Source organism: Mobula hypostoma, chromosome 9, assembly GCF_963921235.1.
Source record: "Mobula hypostoma chromosome 9, sMobHyp1.1, whole genome shotgun sequence".
In the NCBI taxonomy this organism is placed as follows: domain Eukaryota; kingdom Metazoa; phylum Chordata; class Chondrichthyes; order Myliobatiformes; family Myliobatidae; genus Mobula; species Mobula hypostoma.
Window position 1 is genome coordinate 1,205,488 of NC_086105.1, and position 22,398 is coordinate 1,227,885.

The following is a 22,398-nucleotide window of genomic DNA, read 5'->3' on the forward strand; positions in this document are numbered from 1 at the left end:
TATTTGAACTCTGACACCCCAAATGTACTAACATTGTGTTAACCACTGCACCCCTGACACACTCATGGGGTTATTGCAGGAAAGTAGCACCAAAGGGAAAATATGAGCCATGATCTGATTGAACTCATTCCACCGAGATGCAGCACAGAGCGTCATAGGAAGTCATTCCTGCCTGTGGCCATCAAACTTTACAAACTCCTCCCTTGGAGGGTCAGACATCCTCAGCCAATAGGCTGGTCCTGGACTTATTTCATAATTTACTGGCATAATTTACATATTACTATTTAATTATTTATGGTTCTGTTACTATTTATTATTTATGGTGCAGCTGTAACGAAAACCAATTTCCCCCGGGATCAATAAAGTGTGACTATGATGGAGCAGCTTGCTCTCATTTTGTATCGAGTGGCTTTGACTCTGAGTCACGATACGTGTACCAATCAAACATAACTATACCTGCCTCGGTGACGTCCTCTGGCAGCTCGACCCACCTGCCCAACAGCCTCTGTGTGAAAAGGTTCCCTCTCACGTCCCTTTTAAGCGTTCCTCCTCTCACCTTAAACCCGTTGCCCCCGGATTTAGACTCCTGACCCCGGGGCAAAGTGGGCACCCATCTCATTGATCCCATCACCCTGCACTTGGCCTGTGGTTTCACCCCTTGGGTCATTCCAGTGTTCCACCAGACACTCCTGAAAACTGTCAGTGACCCTGCTGTCCCCACACTCCCCGGTAGTGGTTTCTGGCTCTTCACCTCTCTCTGGGTCAGAAACGTCCCCCACCACATCCTGAAATCTACCCCCCCCCCTTCCCCTGCATGCTAAATTGACCTCCTGAAGTTTTCTTCACCTCTGGATAAGCTGTAGGAAGGTCAAGGCTGTGACTCTTTCACACACACACACACACACACACACAGTTACCTGCGCAATGGCCACGTGTCCGTGCAGGACAGCGAGCGTGAGGGCTGTCCAGTGGCGAGAATCCGGCGGGATGGACGGGCACTTGCAGGAGGGGCTCGGAACCTGTAGGGTACAGGAGGTGAGTGTCAGAGCCTGAGCAGAGCCATCGGCACTGAGATACTGGGACAGGAAGTAGCAGTGACGGACAGGAAGTGGCAGTGACAGACAGGAAGTGGCAGTGACAGACAGGGGAAACTTAAAACCATAAGATATAGGAGCAGAGCTAGGCCATTCAGCCCATCGAGTCTGCTCCACCATTCAATCAAGGGCTGATCCAATTCTTCCAGTCATCCCCACTCCCTTGCTTTCACCCCATACCCTTTGATGCCCTGGCTAATCAAGAACCTATCTATCTCTGCCTTAAATGCACCCAATGACTTGGCCTCCACAGCCACTCGTGGTAACAAATTCCTCAGATTCACCACACTTTGGCTAAAGTAATTTCTCTGCATCTCTGTTCTAAATGAACATTCTTCAATCCTGAAGTCGTGCCCTCTTGTCCTGGACTCCCCTACCATGTATAACTTTGCCATGTCTAATCTGTTCAGGTCTTTAACATTCGGAATGTTTCTCTGAGCTCCCCCCTCAGTCTTCTGAACTCCAGGGAATACAGCCCAAGAGCTGCCAGACGTTCCTCATACGGTAACCCTTTCATTCCTGGAATCATTCTCATGAATCTTCTCTGAACCCTCTCCAATGTCAGTCTATCCTTTCTAAAATAAGGAGCCCAAAACTGCATATAATACTCCAAGTGTGGTCTCACGAGTGCCTTATAGAACCTCAACATCACATCCCTGCTCTTATATTCTATACCTCTAAAAATGAATGACAACATTGCATTCGCCTTCTTCACCACCGACTCAACCTGGAGGTTAACCTTTAGGGTATCCTGCACAAGGACTCCCAAGTCCCTTTGCATCTCTGCATTTTGAATTCTCTCCCCATCTAAATAATAGTCTGCCTGTTTATACACTTTCCAAGGCCACTTCTTTGCCCATTCCCCTAAACTATCTAAGTCTCTCTACAGCAAACAACAGGAATTCTGCAGATGCTGGAAATTCAAGCAACATACATCAAAGTTGCTGGTGAACGCAGCAGGCCAAGCAGCATCTATAGGAAGAGGCGCAGTCGACGTTTCAGGCTGAGACCCTTCGTCAGGACTAACTGAAGGAAGAGTGAGTAAGGGATTTGAAAGCTGGAGGGGGAGGGGGAGATGCAAAATGATAGGAGAAGACAGGAGGGGGAGGGATAGAGCCGAGAGCTGGACAGGTGATAGGCAAAAGGGGATACGAGAGGATCATGGGACAGGAGGCCTAGGGAGAAAGACGGGGGGGGGGTGACCCAGAGGATGGGCAAGAGGTATATTCAGAGGGACAGAGGGAGAAAAAGGAGAGTGAGAGAAAGAATGTGTGCATAAAAATGAGTAACAGCTGGGGTACGAGGGGGAGGTGGGGCCTAGCGGAAGTTAGAGAAGTCAATGTTCATGCCATCAGGTTGGAGGCTACCCAGACGGAATATAAGGTGTTGTTCCTCCAACCTGAGTGTGGCTTCATCTTTACAGTAGAGGAGGCCGTGGATAGACATGTCAGAATGGGAATGGGATGTGGAATTAAAATGTGTGGCCACTGGGAGATCCTGCTTTCTCTGGCGGACAGAGCGTAGATGTTCAGCAAAGCGGTCTCCCAGTACTGACCTCTACCTTGCTGAGGCACAGCGACAACTCGCGGATACCTCCTCTTATTTACCCCTCGATCGTGACCCCACCAAGGAGCACCAGGCCATTGTCTCCCACACTATCAACGACTTTATCCGCTCAGGGGATCTCCCATCCACTGCTACCAACCTTATAGTTCCCACACCCCGCACTTCCCGTTTCTACGTCCTACCCAAGATCCACAAACCTGCCTGTCCTGGCCGACCTATTGTCTCAGCTTGCTCCTGCCCCACCGAACTCGTTTCTGCATACCTCGACACTGTTTTATCACCCCTTGTTCAATCCCTTCCGAACTATATTCGTGACACTTCTCACGCTCTTAAACGTTTCGATGATTTTAAGTTCCCTGGCCCCCACCGCTTTATTTTCACCATGGATGTCCAGTCCTTATATACTTCCATCCCCCATCAGGAAGGTCTCAAAGCTCTACGCTTCTTTTTGGATTCCAGACCTAATCAGTTCCCCTCTACCACCACTCTGCTCCATCTAGCGGAATTAGTCCTTACTCTTAATAATTTCTCCTTTTGCTCCTCCCATTTCCTCCAAACTAAAGGTGTAGCTATGGGCACCCGTATGGGTCCTAGCTATGCCTGCCTTTTTGTTGGGTTTGTGGAACAATCTATGTTCCGTGCCTATTCTGGTATCTGTCCCCCACTTTTCCTTCGCTATATCGACGACTGCATTGGCGCTGCTTCCTGCACGCATGCAGAACTCGTTGACTTTATTAACTTTGCCTCCAACTTTCACCCTGCCCTCAAGTTTACCTGGTCTATTTCCGACACCTCCCTCCCCTTTCTAGATCTTTCTGTCTCTGTCTCTGGAGACAGCTTATCCACTGATATCTACTATAAGCCTACTGACTCTCACAGCTATCTGGACTATTCCTCTTCTCACCCTGTCTCTTGCAAAAACGCCATCCCCTTCTCGCAATTCCTCCGTCTCCGCCGCATCTGCTCTCAGGATGAGGCTTTTCATTCTAGGACGAGGGAGATGTCTTCATTTTTTAAAGAAAGGGGCTTCCCTTCCTCCACTATCAACTCTGCTCTTAAACGCATCTCCTCCATTTCACGTACATCTGCTCTCACTCCATCCTCCCACCACCCCACTAGGAATAGGGTTCCCCTGGTCCTCACCTACCACCCCACCAGCCTCCGGGTCCAACATATTATTCACCGTAACTTCCGCCACCTCCAACGGGATCCCACCACTTAGCACATCTTTCCCTCCCCCCCTCTCTCTGCATTCCGCAGGGATCGCTCCCTACACAATTCCCTTGTCCATTCGTCCCCCCCATCCCTCCCCACTGATCTCCCTCCTGGCACTTATCCGTGTAAGCGGAACAAGTGCTACACATGCCCTTACACTTCCTCCCTTACCACCATTCAGGGCCCCAAACAGTCCTTCCAGGTGAGGCATCACTTCACCTGTGAGTCGACTGGGGTGATATACTGCGTCCGGTGCTCCCGATGTGGCCTTTTATATATTGGTGAGACCCGACGCAGACTGGGAGACCGCTTTGCTGAACATCTACGCTCTGTCCGCCAGAGAAAGCAGGATCTCCCAGTGGCCACACATTTTAATTCCACATCCCATTCCCATTCTGACATGTCTATCCACGGCCTCCTCTACTGTAAAGATGAAGCCACACTCAGGTTGGAGGAACAACACCTTATATTCCGTCTGGGTAGCCTCCAACCTGATGGCATGAACATTGACTTCTCTAACTTCCGCTAGGCCCCACCTCCCCCTCGTACCCCAGCTGTTACTCATTTTTATGCACACATTCTTTCTCTCACTCTCCTTTTTCTCCCTCTGTCCCTCTGAATATACCTCTTGCCCATCCTCTGGGTCACCCCCCCCCCCCGTCTTTCTCCCTAGGCCTCCTGTCCCATGATCCTCTCGTATCCCCTTTTGCCTATCACCTGTCCAGCTCTCGGCTCTATCCCTCCCCCTCCTGTCTTCTCCTATCATTTTGCATCTCCCCCTCCCCCTCCAGCTTTCAAATCCCTTACTCACTCTTCCTTCAGTTAGTCCTGACGAAGGGTCTCGGCCTGAAACGTCGACTGCGCCTCTTCCTATAGATGCTGCTTGGCCTGCTGCGTTCACCAGCAACTTTGATGTATGTTGCAAGTCTCTCTACAGGCTCTGTTCCCTCAACACGACCAGCTCCTCCACCTATCTTTATATTATCAGCAAATTTAGCCACAAATCCATTAATCCCATAGTCCAAATCATTGACATACATCGTAAAAAGCAGCGGTCCCAACACCGACCCCTGTGGAACACCACTGGTAACCAGCTGCCAGCCAGAATAGGATCCCTTTATTCCCACTCTCTGTTTTCTGCCGATCAGCCAATGCTCCAACCACGCTAGTAACTTCCCTGTAATTCCATGGGATCTTATCTTGCTAAGCAACCTCATGTGCAGCACCTTGTCAAAGGCCTTCTGAAAATCCAAGTACACCACATCTACTGCATCTCCTTTGTCTACCCTGCTTGTAATTTCCTCAAAAAATTACAGGTTAGTCAGGCAGGATTTTCCTTTCAGGAAACCATGCTGGCTTTGGCCTATCTTATCATGTGCTTCCAGGTACTCCGTAATCTCATCCCTAACAATCGATTCCAACAACTGATGTCAGGCTAACAGGTCTATAGTTTCCTTTCTGCTGCCTCCCACCTTTCTTAAATAACAGAGTAACATTTGCAATTTTCCAGACATCCGGTACAATGCCAGAATGTATCGATTCTTGAAAGATCGTTGTTAATGCCTCCACAATCTCTCCAGCTACTTCCTTCAGAACCCGAGGGTGCATTCCATCAGGTCCAGGAGATTTATCCACCCTCAGACCATTAAGCTTCCTGAGCGCCTTCTCAGTCATAATTTTCACTGCACGTACTTCACTTCCCTGACACTCTTGAATGTCTGGTATACTGCAGATGTCTTCCACGGTGAGGACTGATGCAAAATACACATTCAGTTCCTACATGGGGCAGGGGGTTGTGGAACAAGAGGAAGTAATGGAGAACTGGAAGGGAGGGCATTGTACACTGGGGAAACAGCACACATCTACTGCAGAACACTTACCAGCCCACAGCATGTGATGGTGCACGGCAGTGTATAACCATGTGTAGCAGTGTTGCAACGTGCAGTAATGAACAATGAGCCCGAAAGCAGAGAGCTGTGCACTCCCTGAGGGAGGGGTGCTGGAGGATCAGCGAGGGTTGTGGCCGGAGTGAATTGGAGGGTTAGTGTGAAGTAATGGTCAAGCTGAGGACATTGGATGGAAGCTATCCCAAGGCATGGGCTTCTCTCCACGTCATTCATTACCTCACGGTTCACATCTGCTCCACCATCGAGCAACATCTGGACCATGGCCTCATCGCCCCGAGCACAGGCATACATCAGCGGAGTCAAACCCTGAGGTCAGTCAGTGTGAAACAGACTCCCGTTATTCCATGCTAACATCACACAACTATACATAACATCCCGTCACCCACCCCTCGGTTCACAGGTCAGTCAGTGTGTAACAGACTCCCGTTAATCCGTGCTAACATCACACAACTATACACAACATCCCGTCACCCACCCCTCGGTTCACAGGTCAGTCAGTGTGTAACAGACTCCCGTTAATCCGTGCTAACATCACACAACTATACACAACATCCCGTCACCCACCCCTCGGTTCACAGGTCAGTCAGTGTGTAACAGACTCCCGTTATTCCGTGCTAACATCACACAACTGTACACAACATCCCGTCACCCACCCCTTCCTTGATGGTTCGTCAACATCACAAGCAGTAAGTCTGGCACAGCAGGTCAGGCAGGCACCACAGAGCACACAAAATAAACAGCAGACCAGGCCTTCACACAGTGACTCACCACCCTCAGGACTGGGCAGAGTCTGACTGACTGATCTCCCAGACTGTTGGACGTTATTTTCCTCAACGACCAAGAGATTCATTCACTTTTATTAACGTTAGCAACACACATCAAAGTTGCTGGTGAACGCAGCAGGCCAAGCAGCATCTATAGGAAGAGGCGCAGTTGACGTTTCAGGCCGGGACCCTTCGTCAGGACTTCAGGAAGGAAGTCCTTCAGTTAGTCCTGACGAAGGGTCTTGGCCTGAAACGTCGACTGTGCCTCTTCCTATAGATGCTGATTGGCCTGCTGCGTTCACCAGCAACTTTGATGTGTGTTGCTTGAATTTCCAGCATCTGCAGAATTCCTGTTGTTTTTATTAACATTAGGCCACTTTTCTTAATTCACTGGGGATGTTTGAAAGGAGGGCAGAACCTGGGGAAAGTGGCAGTTATACATTTCCTGTGGGAGTGGGTGGTTACACACATCCAGGAGTGGGGTTGGAGGTAACCTGTGTGGGGAGGGGCCACAGAGGAGTCAGGTTGCCATTTACAACCAAAGGTAACCTGCGTGTGGAGGTCCATTGCCCTGCCTTGCGGTTAGCACGACACTATCACAGCTGGAGGTGGCAAAGTCTGGAGTTTAATTCTGACACGATCTGTAAGGAGTTTGCAGTTCTCCCCGTGATCTCCCACAATCCAAAGACATCCCGATTGATGGATGAATTGGTCATTATAAATTGTCCTGTGATTACGTTGGGATTAAATCCAGGAATTAATGGGCAGTGTGGCTCAAATTCCACACTGCATCTCAGTAAATAAATAAATCAAATAGATGGGTTACTGGGTGATGCAGCTGTATCACCAAATAAAGCTTTCATGTACTGACTAATCAAGAACATACCTACCTCCATTTTAAATACACCCAACGGCTGCCCCCACAGCCGTCTGTGGCAGTTACCCTCTGGCTAAGGAAATTGCTCCTCACCTCTGTTCTAAATGAATGTGCCTCTGTTGAGGCAGTGTCCTCTGGTTCTGGACTCTTCCACGATAGCAAACATCCTCTTCACATCTACTCTGTCTAGGTCCTTCAATATTCAAAAGGTTTCAATGAGACCTACCCCATTCTTCTAAACTCCTAACAGTACTGGCCAGGGCCATCAGCCACTCCTAATACAATAACCCTACCATAACTGGGATCATCCATGTGACCGTCTGTGTATTCTGAGGCTGTCCCCTTTGGTCGGAGGCATCTCCCTCTCCCTTATTCAGCTTTCATTTCACACTGCTGTTCAGGGAAGGTGAAGCACTAGGCAGAGATAACAAACAGCACCAGGCCATGCTAATACTCAGTCAGAAACACTGTCTCGCACTCACACCCGTACCTGCTCACCGTGAGTGTCACTGTCTCGCACTCACACCTGCTCACCGTGTCACTGTCTCACACTTGCACTCGTACGTTCACACTGAGTGTTGATACAGTCACTGCCTCACACTCTGTACCTGTAACAGTCAGTGTTGATACATTCGCTGTGTACCTGCACACTGTGTGTTGATACACTCACTGTCTCACACTCTGTACCTGTCGCTGTGTACCTGTACACTGAGCGTTGATAGTTGCTGTCTCACACTATGTTCCTGTATCTGCACACTGTGAGTGTTGATACAGTTGCTGTGTACCTGCACACTCAGTGTTGATACAGTCGCCATGTACCTGCACACTCAGTGTTGATACAGTCGCCATGTACCTGCACACTGAGTATCGATAGTCACTGTGTACCTGCAGAGTATCGATACAGTCACTGTGTACCTGCACACTGTGTGTTGATACAGTCGCTGTATACCTGCACACTGAGTATTGATACAGTCGCTGTCTCACACTCTATTCCTGTACCTGCACACTGTGAGTGTTGACACCATTGTCCCCCAGTAAACGGATGGCCTGGTTGACCAAGTCTGTCCGGCCACAGGTCAGCATGTGGAATCCCAGGGCCTGCCGGAACCTGGCGTCAGTTGCTGCAGCATCCAACTTGAGCGAGGCACACGAGTAATCGTCAGCACTGCAAGGGAGAACAACCGGTCACTCTGGCTGTATGACAGTGCTGTCTGTTGTCAATACCCCACTCTCTCAAACGTACCACAGCATGCTGTCTGTTGTCAAAACCCCACTCTCTCAAACGTACCAGTGTGCTGTCTGTTGTCAAAACCACACTCTTTCCACTCAAACGTACCACAGCGTGCTGTCTGTTGTCGAAACCCCACTCTCTCAAACGTACCAGTGTGCTGTCTGTTGTCGAAACCCCACTCTCTCAAACATACCAGTGTGCTGTCTGTTGTCGAAACCCCACTCTCTCAAACGTACCACAGCGTGCTGTCTGTTGTCGAAACCCCACTCTCTCAAACGTACCACAGCGTGCTGTCTGTTGTCGAAACCCCACTCTCTCAAACGTACCAGTGTGCTGTCTGTTGTCAAAACCCCACTCTCCTTCAAACGTACCACAGTGTGCTGTCTGTCAAAACCCCACTCTCTCAAACGTACCACAGCGTGCTACCTGTTGTCAAAACCACACTCTCCATAGAACCATAGAAACTACAGCACAGAAACAGGCCTTTTGGCCCTTCTTGGCTGTGCCGAACCATTTTCTGTCTAGTCCCACTGACCTGCACACGGACCATATCCCTCCATACACCTCCCATCCATGTAACTGTCCAATTTATTCTTAAATGTTAAAAAAGAACCCACATTTACCACCTCGTCTGGCAGCTCATTCCATACTCCCACCACTCTCTGTGTGAAGAAGCCCCCCCTAATGTTCCCTTTAAACTTTTCCCCCCTCACCCTTAACCCATGTCCTCTGGTTTTTTTCTCCCCTTGCCTCAGTGGAAAAAGCCTGCTTGCATTCACTCTATCTATACTCATCATAATTTTATATACCTCTATCAAATCTCCCCTCATTCTTCTACGCTCCAGGGAATAAAGTCCTAACCTATTCAACCTTTCTATGTAACTGAGTTTCTCAAGTCCCAGCAACATCCTTGTAAACCTTCTCTGCACTCTTTCAACCTTATTTATATCCTTCCTGTAATTTGGTGACCAAAACTGAACCAAAACTCCAGATTCGGCCTCACCAATGCCTTATACAACCTCATCATAACATTCCAGCTCTTATACTCAATACTTTGATTAATAAAGGCCAATGTACCAAAAGCTCTCTTTACGACCCTATCTACCTGTGACGACACTTTTAGGAAATTTTGTATCTGTACTCCCAGATCCCTCTGTTCCACTGCACTCCTCAGTGCCTTACCATTAACCCTGTATGTTCTACGTTGGTTTGTCCTTCCAACGTGCAATACCTCACACTTGTCAGTATTAAACTCCATCTGCCATTTTTCAGTCCATTTTTCCAGCTGGTCCAAGTCCCTCTGCAAGCTCTGAAAACCTTCCTCACTGTCTATTACACCTCCAATCTTTGTATCATCAGCAAACTTGCTGATTCCATTTACCACATTATCATCCAGATCATTGATATAGATGACAAATAACAATGGACCCAGCACTGATCCCTGTGGCACACCACTAGTCACAGGCCTCCACTCAGAGAAGCAATTCTCTACCACCACTCTCTGGCTTCTTCCATCGAGCCAATGTCTAATCCAATTTACCACCTCTCCATGTATACCTAGCGACTGAATTTTCCTAACTAACCTCCTATGCGGGACCTTGTCAAAGGCCTTACTGAAGTCCATGTAGACAATATCCACTGCCTTCCCTTCATCCACATTCCTGGTAACCTCCTCGAAAAACTCCAACAGATTGGTCAAACATGACCTACCACGCACAAAGCCATGTTGACTCTCCCTAATAAGCCCCTGTCTATCCAAATGCTTGTAGATTCTGTCTCTTAGTACTCCCCCCAATAACTTACCTACTACTGACATTAAATTCACCAGCCTATAATTTCCCGGATTACTTTTCGATCCTTTTTTAAACAACGGAACAACATGAGCCACTCTCCAATCCTCCAGCACTTCACCCGTAGACAGCGACATTTTAAATATTTCTGCCAGGGCCCCAGCAATTTCAACACTAGTCTCCTTCAAGGTCCGAGGGAACACTCTGTCAGGTCCCGGGGATTTATCCACTTTAATTTTCCTCAAAACAACAAGCACCTCCTCCTTTTCAATCTGTACAGTTTCCATGGTCTCACTACTTGATTCCCTCAATTCCACAGATTTCATGCCAGCTTCCTTCATAAATACAGACGCAAAAAACCTATTTAAGATCTCCCCCATTTCCTTTGGTTCCGCACAAAGCCGACCACTCTGATCTTCAAGAGTACCAATTTTATCCCTTACAATCCTTTTGCTCTTAATATACTTGTAAAAGCTCTTTGGATTATCCTTCACTTTGACTGCCAAGGCAACCTCATGTCTTCTTTTTGCCCTCCTGATTTCTTTCTTAAGTATTTTCTTGCACTTCTTATACTCCTCAAGCACCCGATTTACCCCCTGTTTCCTATACATTTCATACAACTCCCTCTTCTTCTTTATCAGAGTTGCAATATCCCTTGAGAACCAAGGTTCCTTATTCCTATTCAATTTGCCTTTAATCCTGACAGGAACATACAAACTCCGCACTCTCAAAATTTCCCCTTTGAAGGCTTCCCACCTACCAATCACGTCTTTACCAGAGAACAACCTGTCCCAATCCACGCTTTTTAGATCCTTTCTCATTTCTTCAAATTTGGCCTTCTTCCAGTTCAGAACCTCAACCCTAGGACCAGATCTATCCTTGTCCATGATCAAATTGAAACTAATGGTGCTATGATCACTGGAACCAAAGTGCTTCCCTACACAGACTTCTGTCACTTGCCCTAATTCGTTTCCTAACAGAAGATCCAATATTGCATCCCCTCTAGTTGGTCCCTCTATATACTGATTTAGAAAACTTTCCTGAACACATTTTACAAACTCTAAACCATCTAGACCCGTAACAGTATGGGAGTCCCAATCAATATATGGAAAATTAAAATCCCCTACCACCACAACTTTATGTTTCCTGCAGTTGCCTGCTATCTCTCTGCAGATTTGCTCTTCCAATTCTCGTTGACTATTGGGTGGTCTGTAATACAATCCCACTAATGTGGCCATACCTTTCCTGTTCCTCATCTCCACCCATAAGGACTCAGTAGACAAGCCCTCTAATCTGTCCTGCCTGAGCACTGCTGTAATATTTTCCCTAACAAGCAATGCTACTCCCCCACCTTTCATTCCTCTGCCTCGATCACATCTGAAACATCGGAACCCTGGAATATTAAGCTGCCAGTCCTGCCCCTCCTGTAGCCAAGTTTCACTAATTGCTACAACATCATAATTCCACGTGTCAATCCACTCCCTCAACTCATCTGCCTTCCCCGCAATACTCCTAGCATTGAAATAAATACACCTCAGAAGATTTTTACCACCACTCACAACCTTTCTATTAGTGGATTTGCTTGAACTTTTAACATCATTTATTTTCACCCCAGCTCCACTGTCAGCTCTGGCACTCTGGTTCCCATCTCCCTGCAAATCTAGTTTAAAGCCTCCCCAATAGCACTAACAAACCTCCCTGAAAGGATATTGGTCCCCCTGTGGTTCAAGTGTAACCCGTCTCTCTTGTACAGGTCCCACCTGCCCCAGAAGAGGTCCCAATGATCCTGAAATCTGAAACTCTGCCCCCTACACCAGTTCCTCAGCCACTTGTTCCTCCTCCAGAGCATCCTATTCCTACCCTCACTGGCACCTAGCACAGGTAGCAATCCTGAGATTACCACCCTCGAGGTCCTGCTTTTCAACTTCCTACCAAGCTCTGTATACTCACTGTCCTACCAAGCTCTCTATACTCTCTTTCAAACGTACCACAGCGTGCTGTCTGTTGTCGAAACCCCACTCTTTCAAACGTACCACAGCGTGCTGCCTGTTGTCAAAACCCCACTCTCCTTCAAACATACCACAGCGTGCTGTGTTGTCAAAACCCCACCCTTTCCACACAAACGTACCACAGCGCGCTGCCTGTTGTCAAAACCCCACTTTTTCCACTCAAACGTACCACAGCGTGCTGCCTGTTGTCGAAACCCCACTCTCTTTCAAACGTACCACAGTGTGCTGTTTGTCGAAACCCCACTCTTTCCACTCAAACGTACCACAGCGTGCTGTCTGTTGTCAAAACCCCACTCTCTCAAACGTACCACAGCGTGTTGTCTGTTTCATCTAAATAATTCCATCATCTGAGACAAGACTCACTCCCCACCCAAGGTAAAAGCACAACGATATCTTGAATATTGAGCCTGGCATCTGCCGTGTGTGGCTGCAGGGTGAGCGAATGTACGGATGGTGGGGTTTGGGGGTTAAGGCACAAAGGGGACAGACTAAATGAGAAATTAAGAGAGTACTAGAGTATGGGAGTCATCACCCTCACATCTTCACACTCTGGTGAAAATCAGAAACCTGCAGACCCTGGGAATCTGAAACAAAAATACAAAATGTTTCAGCAGCCACAGGGAGGGGGAGGAGAGAGGGTCGCTTTGACAACCACGGGGAGGGACGGGAGGGGAGAGGGTCGCTTTGACGACCACGGGGAGGGACGGGAGGGGAGAGGGTCGCTTTGACGACCACGGGGAGGGACGGAGGGGGAGAGGGTCGCTCTGACGACCACGGGGAGGGATGGGAGGGGAGAGGGTCGCTTTGACGACCACGGGGAGGGACGGAGGGGGAGAGGGTCGCTCTGACGACCACGGGGAGGGACGGGAGGGGAGAGGGTCGCTTTGACGATCACGGGGAGGGGGTGGGGGGGGAGGGTCACTTTGACGATCACGGGGAGGGGGTGGGGAGGGGAGAATTTCCAGGCCAATGACACTCCTTCAGTAATGCCACTGCCTTCTGTAGCTGCCAGTTTGCGAGAGGTTTCGGCCGTACTTTAACCGCCTGGGTTCACAGTCGGCTCCGGGAAGAAGAATTCGGGAAGCCTGCCGGACGTCGTCACTGTCTACAGAGAAGCCCCTGCGGTGTTCGGTGTGAGCTGTGGCCACTCGTACCCACTCCGCCAGGGGAGGTCGAATCAGGAGCGGTCTGCAGGAGACAACAACACCAAACTGAGGCAGAGAATTCCCCCCACTATCCTACCCCTTTCCCTCTCCCTCTCATCTCCCCCAACCCCACTCCCACTTCTCCCTCCTCCCTCAAAATCTCTACTTTCCACCTCTCCACACTCTCTCACTCTTCCCTCCACCCACCCAGTCCTCCCTTTCCCCACCTCCACCACCCTCAGTCACCTCACTCCGTGTATCAGTGTGGTTATTAGCTGCGAGTTCCCACAGAGGTGAGCTACCTGTTGCTGGTCAGGCTGGCCCTCGTCAGCTCCATGCTGCTGGTCTCCCGCTCCGGCTGAGGGGCGTGCATAAAGTAACAGAGGGTGTAGAGGGCCTCGGGCTCCCAGTGCTGCGGCCCCTGCCTGCGATGCAGGACCAGACTCTCGCCACCATCTGTCCCGCTCGCTTGCTGCAGGTGATGCATTGTCCTGGACACCAGCTCACCTGGGGAAGGGATGGACAGCAGACGGAGGAATGAGTTGAGCTCAAAAATCCTTGGTCCTGCTGCCCTTCAGCCCATTCACCTCTACTATCCACTGTTTCCAGTGTTCCAGTGCCACCAGTTCCTTTTTCCTGCTCATTCTCCTCACTGGAACCTTCCATCTGGTGCTAGTAAGTATCTCAAAGACCTCATCTAACAGGATTCTTGCCCTTGCTTGCAAATCTGATCCCAGACAGAGACACAGAAATGTCTTTTCTCCAAATCTTTCATAATTTAAAGGCTATGCCCACTAGTTTTACAGCACAAAATGAAGGTACCGAGTAAGCAGGGCTCACACTGTTCAGATCTTCACTCAGCTAGCTGCTAACGGTTTTGGTTTACCCTCCCACAGTTCGCAAGGCGGCAGAGGTTTCAGTTGTAGCTTCTGAATGGGAAGTGGATTGGGACAAGAGGCCTGTAGAGTTTAGGGGAGACTGGGAGAGGCACCATTTCCATGGCTGTTCCAGACATCACTCCCGGTTCTGCCTGGAGCTCAGTGACCAGTGGTGTTCCACAGGGATCCGTTCTGAAACCCTGTTCTTTGTGATTTTTATAAATGATGAATGAGGAAGTGTAAGGGTGGTTTAATGAGTTTCCAGATGACACGAAGGTTGGTGGTGTTATGGATAGTGCAGAAGATTGTCGAGATTACAACAGGTCATTGACAGGCCACAGAGCTAGACTGAGAATTGGCAGGTGGAGTTCAATCTGGAAAAATGTGGTGATTCACTTTGGAAGGTCAAACTTGAAGGCAGAATACAGGGTTAGTGGCAGGATTCTTAGTGTGGAGATAGAGGGATGTTGCAGTTCACGTCAATGGATCCCTCTAAGTTGCCCCATAATTTGATACGGCTGAGAAGCTGTATGGTGTGTTGGTCTTCATTAGCCAGGGGATTGAGTTCAAGAGCCGTAAGGTAATGTTGCAGCTCTGTAAAACCCTGGTTGGGCCACACAGAGTACTGTGTTCAGTTCTGGTCACCTCATTATGGAAGAATATGGAAGCTTTCATCCTGGTGCCCAAAAAACCAGCAGTGAAGTGCCTGAATGACTGTCGCCCTGTAGCGCTGACACCCACAGCCATGAAGAGCTTTGAGAGACTCGTGCTCTCACACATTAAGACTATAATCCCACCTGATCTGGACAAACACCAGCTTGCCTACCGGGCAAACCGCTCCACAGAGGATGCAATCACAACAGCCCTCCATGAGCTCTGACTCACTTAGAGGAACCGAACACTTACGTGAGGATGTTATTTGTGGACTTCAGTTCTGCATCTAACACTGTCATCCCCCATAAATTGGTCAGCAAACTGAACACTCTTGGCCTTGGTTCCTCCCTGTGCTCATGGCTCATGGACTTTCTCACAGACCGACCACAGCAAGTCAGAATTGGTAAGCACACCTCCACCACCCTCATCTTAAAAATAGGCACCCCGCAGGGCTGTGTGCTGAGCCCTATGCTCAACACACTCTTCACACATGACTGCGCCCTCATCCACACCTCCAACTCCATCATTAAATTTGCAGACAATACCAGTGGTTGGCCTGATCTCGGAAGAGGATGAAACAGCCTACAGGCTTGAGGTGGATCATCTGATGGAGTGGTGCAAGGACAATGACCTGGTCCTCAACACTTCTAAAACAAAAGAAATGATCATTGACCTCAGGAGATCAAAGGACAGAGTACACACCCCCTCCATATACATGGAGAGGTAGTGGAAAGTGTGGAAAACCTGAAGTTCCTTGGAGCTATGTTGTCAAAACAGCTGACATGGACCACCAACACCTCGATGCTTGTAAAAAAGGCACAACAAAGACTCTTCTTCCTCAGAAAGTTGAAACAGGCCAAACTCCCACAAAAGCTGTTGCTTAACTTCTACAAAAGCACAATTGAAACCATCCTGAGCAACAGCGCCACCGTGTGGTATGCCAGCTGCACAGCTGCTGAGCGACAAGACCTGCATCGCGTGGTGCAGGCAGCCCAGCGAATTGTCAGGATGGAGCTCCCAGGACTGGACACCATCTATTCCAGCAGACTCAGGAGGAAAGCAATCAGCATAACCAGAGACACCACACACCCCGGCCACTCCCTGTTTGACCCGCAGCCGTCCAGCAAAAGGTTCAGGATGTTAAAAGCCAGAACAAATAGACTGAGGAACAGCTTCTACCCCAGAGCCGTGGCCTCCATCACACCACTCCCACAGAACAATGACTGAAACTGTGAGCACACACATGCATATACAAGCACTCAAACTAACGGCACTTTGTGCATTACTGTGATATTCTGCTGCAACTTATTTTCTGTTACTTATCCATTTAATACTGTTTTTCTATTACTGTCTTGTTTTTCATAGTCATAGTCATACTTTATTGATCCTGGGGGAAACTGGTTTTCGTTACATTTGCACCATATACCGCTTTATTTAATTGCCGGAGAGGAAGCCAAAGTTTCATTGTACCTATGTGTAATGACAATAAAGATCATTCAATTCAATTTAGAGAGGATGCAGAGGAGATTTACCGAAGGGTTTTGGCTGGAAACATTGACTGTACTTTTTTCCATAGATGCTGCCTGACCTGCCGAGTTCCTCCAGCATTTTGTGTGTGTTGCTCTGGAATTCCAGCATCTGCAGATTTTCTCTTGTTTACTGGGTTGCTGACTGGATTAAAGTGCATGCCTTATGAGGACGGATTGAGCGAGCTAGGGATTTTCTCTTTGGAGCGAAAGATAATCAGATAGAAGTGTTGAAGATGATATGAGGCATAGATAGAATGAGTAGCCAGTACCTTCTTCACAGAGCAGAAATGATGAGAAATGAACGGGTATAATTTTAAAGTGAGTGGAAAAACGTATCGGGGGAATGACGGAGGTCAGAGGTCTTCACAATGTTCCCCCAGCTGACGAACGGCAATGGTAACCTTTCCAGAGACAGATTCCTTAACTGACAAAGCCAGGAGCACCAAGCAAACCCAGACACTCGGGGATGGATACAGATTGACAAGGAACAGTGCGTGAAACAAGGAGCAGAAGGGTTGTTGGACACATGGAACAGCTAAAACAGAGCTCGAGACAATGAGGAATTGAGATCTGACTGACACGTAGTCCAACTCCATTCTACTCTCAAAGTATGTTGATCAAGAGTTGTGACACATGGTAATGATTCACAGAAGTTCTAACATTTAAAACATCTGTAAGATTTCACAGCCAATAAGCCACAAGGATAATTTGTATCCCCACAGGCACTCATCGAAAGATTGTCGTCGTGGCTATCCCTCGAGTTCGAGGATGATGGTCTTCGTTCTGTTGATCTACTTATGGGCTTTCAAGTGGCTTATGAGTCCAATCTTGGCTTTGAAAGTTCTTCCGCATTCAGGACAGGTAGTTCCAGACGGCAGATCGGGCTTTGGTTGTTGCTGCCTCTCTTTCCATTTTCTTCTCTTTTCTTCTAATTCTGCACATCTGTTGGCTTCGAAAGTTGCTGTTCCTTCTCGGATGATGGCTTGCCAGAGTTTCCTGTCCTTGGCATTGGTTTCCCAATTGTTGTCGATGTTACATTTCTTCATGTTGACTTTTAAGACGTCTTTGAATCTCTTCTGTTGTCTGCCTCTCTTACATTTGCCTTCTTTAAGCTGGGAGTACAAGATTTGTTTCGGCAGACGTTCGTTTTTCACCCGAACAACATGACCGCTCCATCTTAGTTGGTTCTTGATGACGTAGGCTTCAATGCTTGTTGTTTTTGCTTCATTTAGCACACTGACGTTGGTTCTGCTATCTTCCCAGCTGATATTTAAGATGTTTCGAAGACAGCGTTGATGGAACTTTTCAAGTGCCTTCAGATGTCATCGGTATGTTGTCCAGGTTTCTGATGTATACAGGAGCGTTGGGATTACCACTGCTCTGTACACTAACATTTTGGTGTCTGTTCGGATGTCACGATCATGAAAGACTCTTGTTCGGAGATGTCCAAAAGCTGTTCCAGCACATTTAAGACAATGTTAGATCTCGTCATTAAGGTCAACATTGGAGGAGAAGTGATTTCCAAGATATGGAAAGTGGTCCACGTTTTCCAGGGTTATTTTGCCAAGTTGAATTGATGGTTCTATCCGATTTGTCTCAATTGGTGACAGTTGATAGATGATCTGAGTCTTCTTGGAATTGATGGTAAGTCCAAGTTTCGTGTGTACACGGTTCAAGGCGGTCAGGATCTGTTGTAGGTGGTTTTCTGAGAGAGCTGCAACACTGTTGTCATCTGCGTATTGGAACTCAATGAGGGAACTCGTGGATGTCTTTGTTTTGGACTTGAGATGGGCAAGATTGAAAAGTCTGCCATCTGTTCTGTAGACAACTTCGACTCCTGGAGGCAGGTCGTCCTTGATGATGTGGATGATTGTCGCAATGAAGATGGTGAACAAAGTTGGGGCAATCACGCTTCCCTGTTTTACTCCTGATCTAACTTGAAAAGACTCACAGTTACTGTTGCTGACCATGACTGTGGCAAGCATGCCATCGTGGAGGAATCTCAGGATTCGAATGTACTTTTCAAGTCATCCATAGGTGGATAGGACATCCCCTAGGAGTTCCCTTGATACCGAGTCAAAGGCTTTGGTGAGGTCAATGAATGCCATGTACAAAGGTTGAAGTTGTTCATGACATTTTTCTTGTAGTTGTCGCATTGTGAAAATCATGTTGATTGCTCCACGTGATAGTCTAAAATCGGCTTGTGTCTCCGGAAGGATCTTATCGGTTAAAGGCTTGAGCTGGTTGTTCATGATGCTGGTGAGGATCTTTCCTGCTGTTGCTAACAGGGAAATTCCACGATAGTTTCCGCATTCGGATCGCCTTTCCTTTTGTAGATGGTAACGATTGCCGAGCCTCTAAAGTCTGCTGGTACATCTTCATTTATCCAGATCTTGATGAGAAGTGGATGCAGTTGGTAATGAAGCAGGTTACCTCCAATTTCTTTCTTTCTTTTGTATTTGCATAGTTTGTGTCTTCTGCATACTGGTTGATTGCCCAAGTAGGTGTGGTCTTTCACTGAGTCTGTTATGGATTTATTGAAGATGCTCATAAGGGTTGTAGATGGTGACATATACGTACTTTGAACTTTAACACCAAGGTGTGAATACGAATTCAGGTGCTGAATTGGGGGCAAAGAGGGGGGAGATACGGCTGATGGTAACACCAGTGACTCAAGACAGGCGACAAGATGCCTGTTAAATCCAGGAGTGATTTACTGAGAGAAGATTCCGTGGCTACACTCCAGCACGTCCTGGAATGACAATCAGGAAACAGCTCCAGAGAAGCACACAAAAGTGCTGGAGGAACTCAGCAGGTCAGGCAGCATCCATGGACAGGAAAAAGAGCTGATGTTTCGGGCTGAAACCCTTCTGAGTTCCAGAGAACTCGGAGAATAACATCCATCACTGATTTATGTTGATCTGCTAGCACAGGTCAATCATATTTCCAAGTTCACGTTTGATTGTCATTCAATCATACACATGAATACCGCCATACCAAGCAGCATTCCTCCGGATCAAAGTCGTAAAACACAGAATCAAGAGTCACACACAGCACAAGGCACATATAATTATAATAGCTAGATTTACACCAGAGAAAGCACAAGTTCAAAAGTCATGCAAATATTTCAGCTCAGCAGAAGGGGTCAAGGAACCTCATGGGCTGAATGTTGAAATATCTAATCAAATGTGTCAGATACTTGGCCCTTAGATTGTTATTTAATGCACACATGCTTGTCCTGGGTAGGTGTGGTAACCACTACTCCAGCTGCTGTCCTGAATGTATTATCACCAGGAGCTAGGACAGTCACACAGTGAGTAACTAAACACCAGTGAAGCAGCGGGCATTTGAAATCTTCGATTCTGATGTTTCAACCCAAGGTTCCTTCAGAAGTGAGCAGAAGCACAGAACTGATTGCTCACAGTTACTTCATTAGGTGGTAACACAACAAAAACCAAAAACAGCGAGTAGGAGCAAAGATGATCAGAAGGGAGAGACATAGAAAAACACGATGGTGCCAGTGTGAAGCAACTCTTTTTATACAACATAGTGAGAAAAAATCCAGTTACATTTGCAGATAAGAATCAGCCAATCAGAAAGTGCCTGTTCAAATAGAGCAATAAAAAACAGAACCTTCCAGAATGACACAAATGTGACCCCGAGGGGATATACGCAACACTACATATACACACTGCACCACCACGAAGCACATTAAGTAGTTACATAAATAACAGTAATTCTATAAAATATAAGCGGGCAATTAAGCTGCAAAGAAAACAACATTAAACAGTTAGATCCAAGACACTTGTATTGCTCACTGTCACAATGGAGATGTGTAGTATGCGGGGATATTTCAGAATCAGGGTTTAGTATCACCGGCATGTCACAGAAATATTTCAAATGTCATTAGAAACGGGGATGGTGCCGGAGGATTGGCGTATTGCTCATGTGGTTCCATTGTTTAAAAAGGGTTCTAATTGCTAGGTTTACTCTTATCGACTGTAATTGTTATATGGTTATTTGGCATGTGACGTGAAATTTGTCAACTTAGCAGCAGCAGTTCAATGCAATACATAATCTAGCAGAGAAAAAAAAATAAAATAAAACATAATAATAAACAGTAAATCAATTACATATATTGAATATATTATTAAAAATGCGCAAAAACAGAAATACTTTATATTAAAAAAGTGAGTTAGTGTCCAAAGCTTCAATGTCCATTTAAGAATCGGATGGCAGAGGGGAAGGAGCTGTTGCTGAATTGCTGAGTGTGTGCCTTCAGGCTTCTGTACCTCCTACCTGATGGTAACAGTGAGAAAAGGGCATGTCCTGGGTGCTGCAGGTCTTTAATAACGGACGCTGCCATCTGCCATCTCATCTGCAATTTGTCACACAACCTCACCTCGGAGGGAGAGCGACCATGGTCACTCCAATGTTACTTCACTCTTCAAGGGAGAGAGGCAGAAAAAAGGAAACTATGGGCCAGTTAGTCTGACCTCAGTGGTTGGGAAGATGATTACATTATTAAGGATAAGGTATCAGGGTATTTGGAGGCACATGATAAAATAGGCTGTTGTCAGCATGGTTTCCTCAAGGGAAAATCTTGCCTGACAAATGTTTTAGAACTCTTGGAAGAACAAGCAGGATAAACAAAGCAGAATCATTTGATGTTGTGTACTTGGATTTTCAGAAAGCCTTTAACAAGGTGCCACATGAGCCTACTGGACAAGTTCCAAACCCATAGCATTGGAGGAAAGATTCAAGCTGGATAAAACAGAGGCTAACTGGCAGGAGGCAAAGTGTGGGAATAAAGAGAGCCTTTCTGGTTGGCTGTTCCACAGGGGTCTGTGTTAGGATCAATTCTTCTTACATTACATGTCAATGATTTGGATAATTGAAATAATGGCTTTGCTCCAAAGTTCGCAGAAGATAGGGAGAGGGGCAGATAGTTTTGAGGAAGAGACAAGGCTATAGAAGTACTTGGACAGATTCGGAGAATGGGCAAAGAAATGGAAAATGCAATACAGTGTCAGGAAGTGTATGGTCATGCACTTTGGTAGAAGAAAAGAAATGGTTGACTATTCTCTAAATGGAGAGAAAGTACAAAAAAACTGAGGTGCAAAGCAGTTTGGGAGTCCTTGTGCAGGATTCCCTAAAGGTTAATTTGCAGGTTGAGTCTGTGGTGAGGAAGGCAAATACAATGCTAGCATTCATTTCAAGAGCACCAGAATATCAGAGCAAGGATATAATGCTGAGGCTTCATAAAGCACTGGGGAGGCATCACTTGGAATATTGAGAGCAGTTGTGGACCCCTTATCTTAGAAAGGATGTGCTGAAACTGGAGAGAGCTGAAAGGATGCTCACCAGGAATGTCTGACAGCCATTCTATCCATGCCTCTCCTGTAATGCCATGGGGTCCTATCTTATTAAGCAGCCTTATGTGTGGCACCTTAAAGGCCTTCTGAAAATCTAAATAAATGACATCCACTGCCTCTCCTTTGTCCACCCTGCTTGTTACTGCCTTGAAGAACTAACAGATTTGTCAGGCAAGACTTCCCTTTACAGAAACCATGCTGACTTTGACTTATTCAATCATTAGTCTCCAAGTACCCAGAAACCTCATCCCCAATAACAGACTCCAATACTTTCCCAATCACTGAGGTTAAGCTATCTGGCCATTAATGTCCTTTCTTTTACCTTCCTCCCTCTTAAAGAGTGGAGTGACATTTGCAATTTTCC

At 47.2% G+C, this 22,398-nt stretch overlaps 1 protein-coding gene across 4 annotated transcripts in view; it reads right to left on the bottom strand.

Annotated features, from left to right (window-relative positions):
* btbd11b (BTB (POZ) domain containing 11b) overlaps positions 1 to 22,398 on the bottom strand; it is a 134,944-nt gene that overhangs the window by 52,344 nt on the left and 60,202 nt on the right. For all 4 annotated transcript variants that reach the window (XM_063057555.1, XM_063057554.1, XM_063057553.1 and 1 more), the window contains exons 3-7: positions 13,901 to 14,105; positions 13,489 to 13,641; positions 8,423 to 8,588; positions 5,999 to 6,088; positions 918 to 1,019 (exon numbers count right to left, since the gene is read on the bottom strand). In XM_063057555.1, the coding sequence (XP_062913625.1) occupies positions 918 to 1,019; positions 5,999 to 6,088; positions 8,423 to 8,588; positions 13,489 to 13,641; positions 13,901 to 14,105 (716 nt within the window). The remainder of the gene's footprint in view (positions 1 to 917; positions 1,020 to 5,998; positions 6,089 to 8,422; positions 8,589 to 13,488; positions 13,642 to 13,900; positions 14,106 to 22,398) is intronic.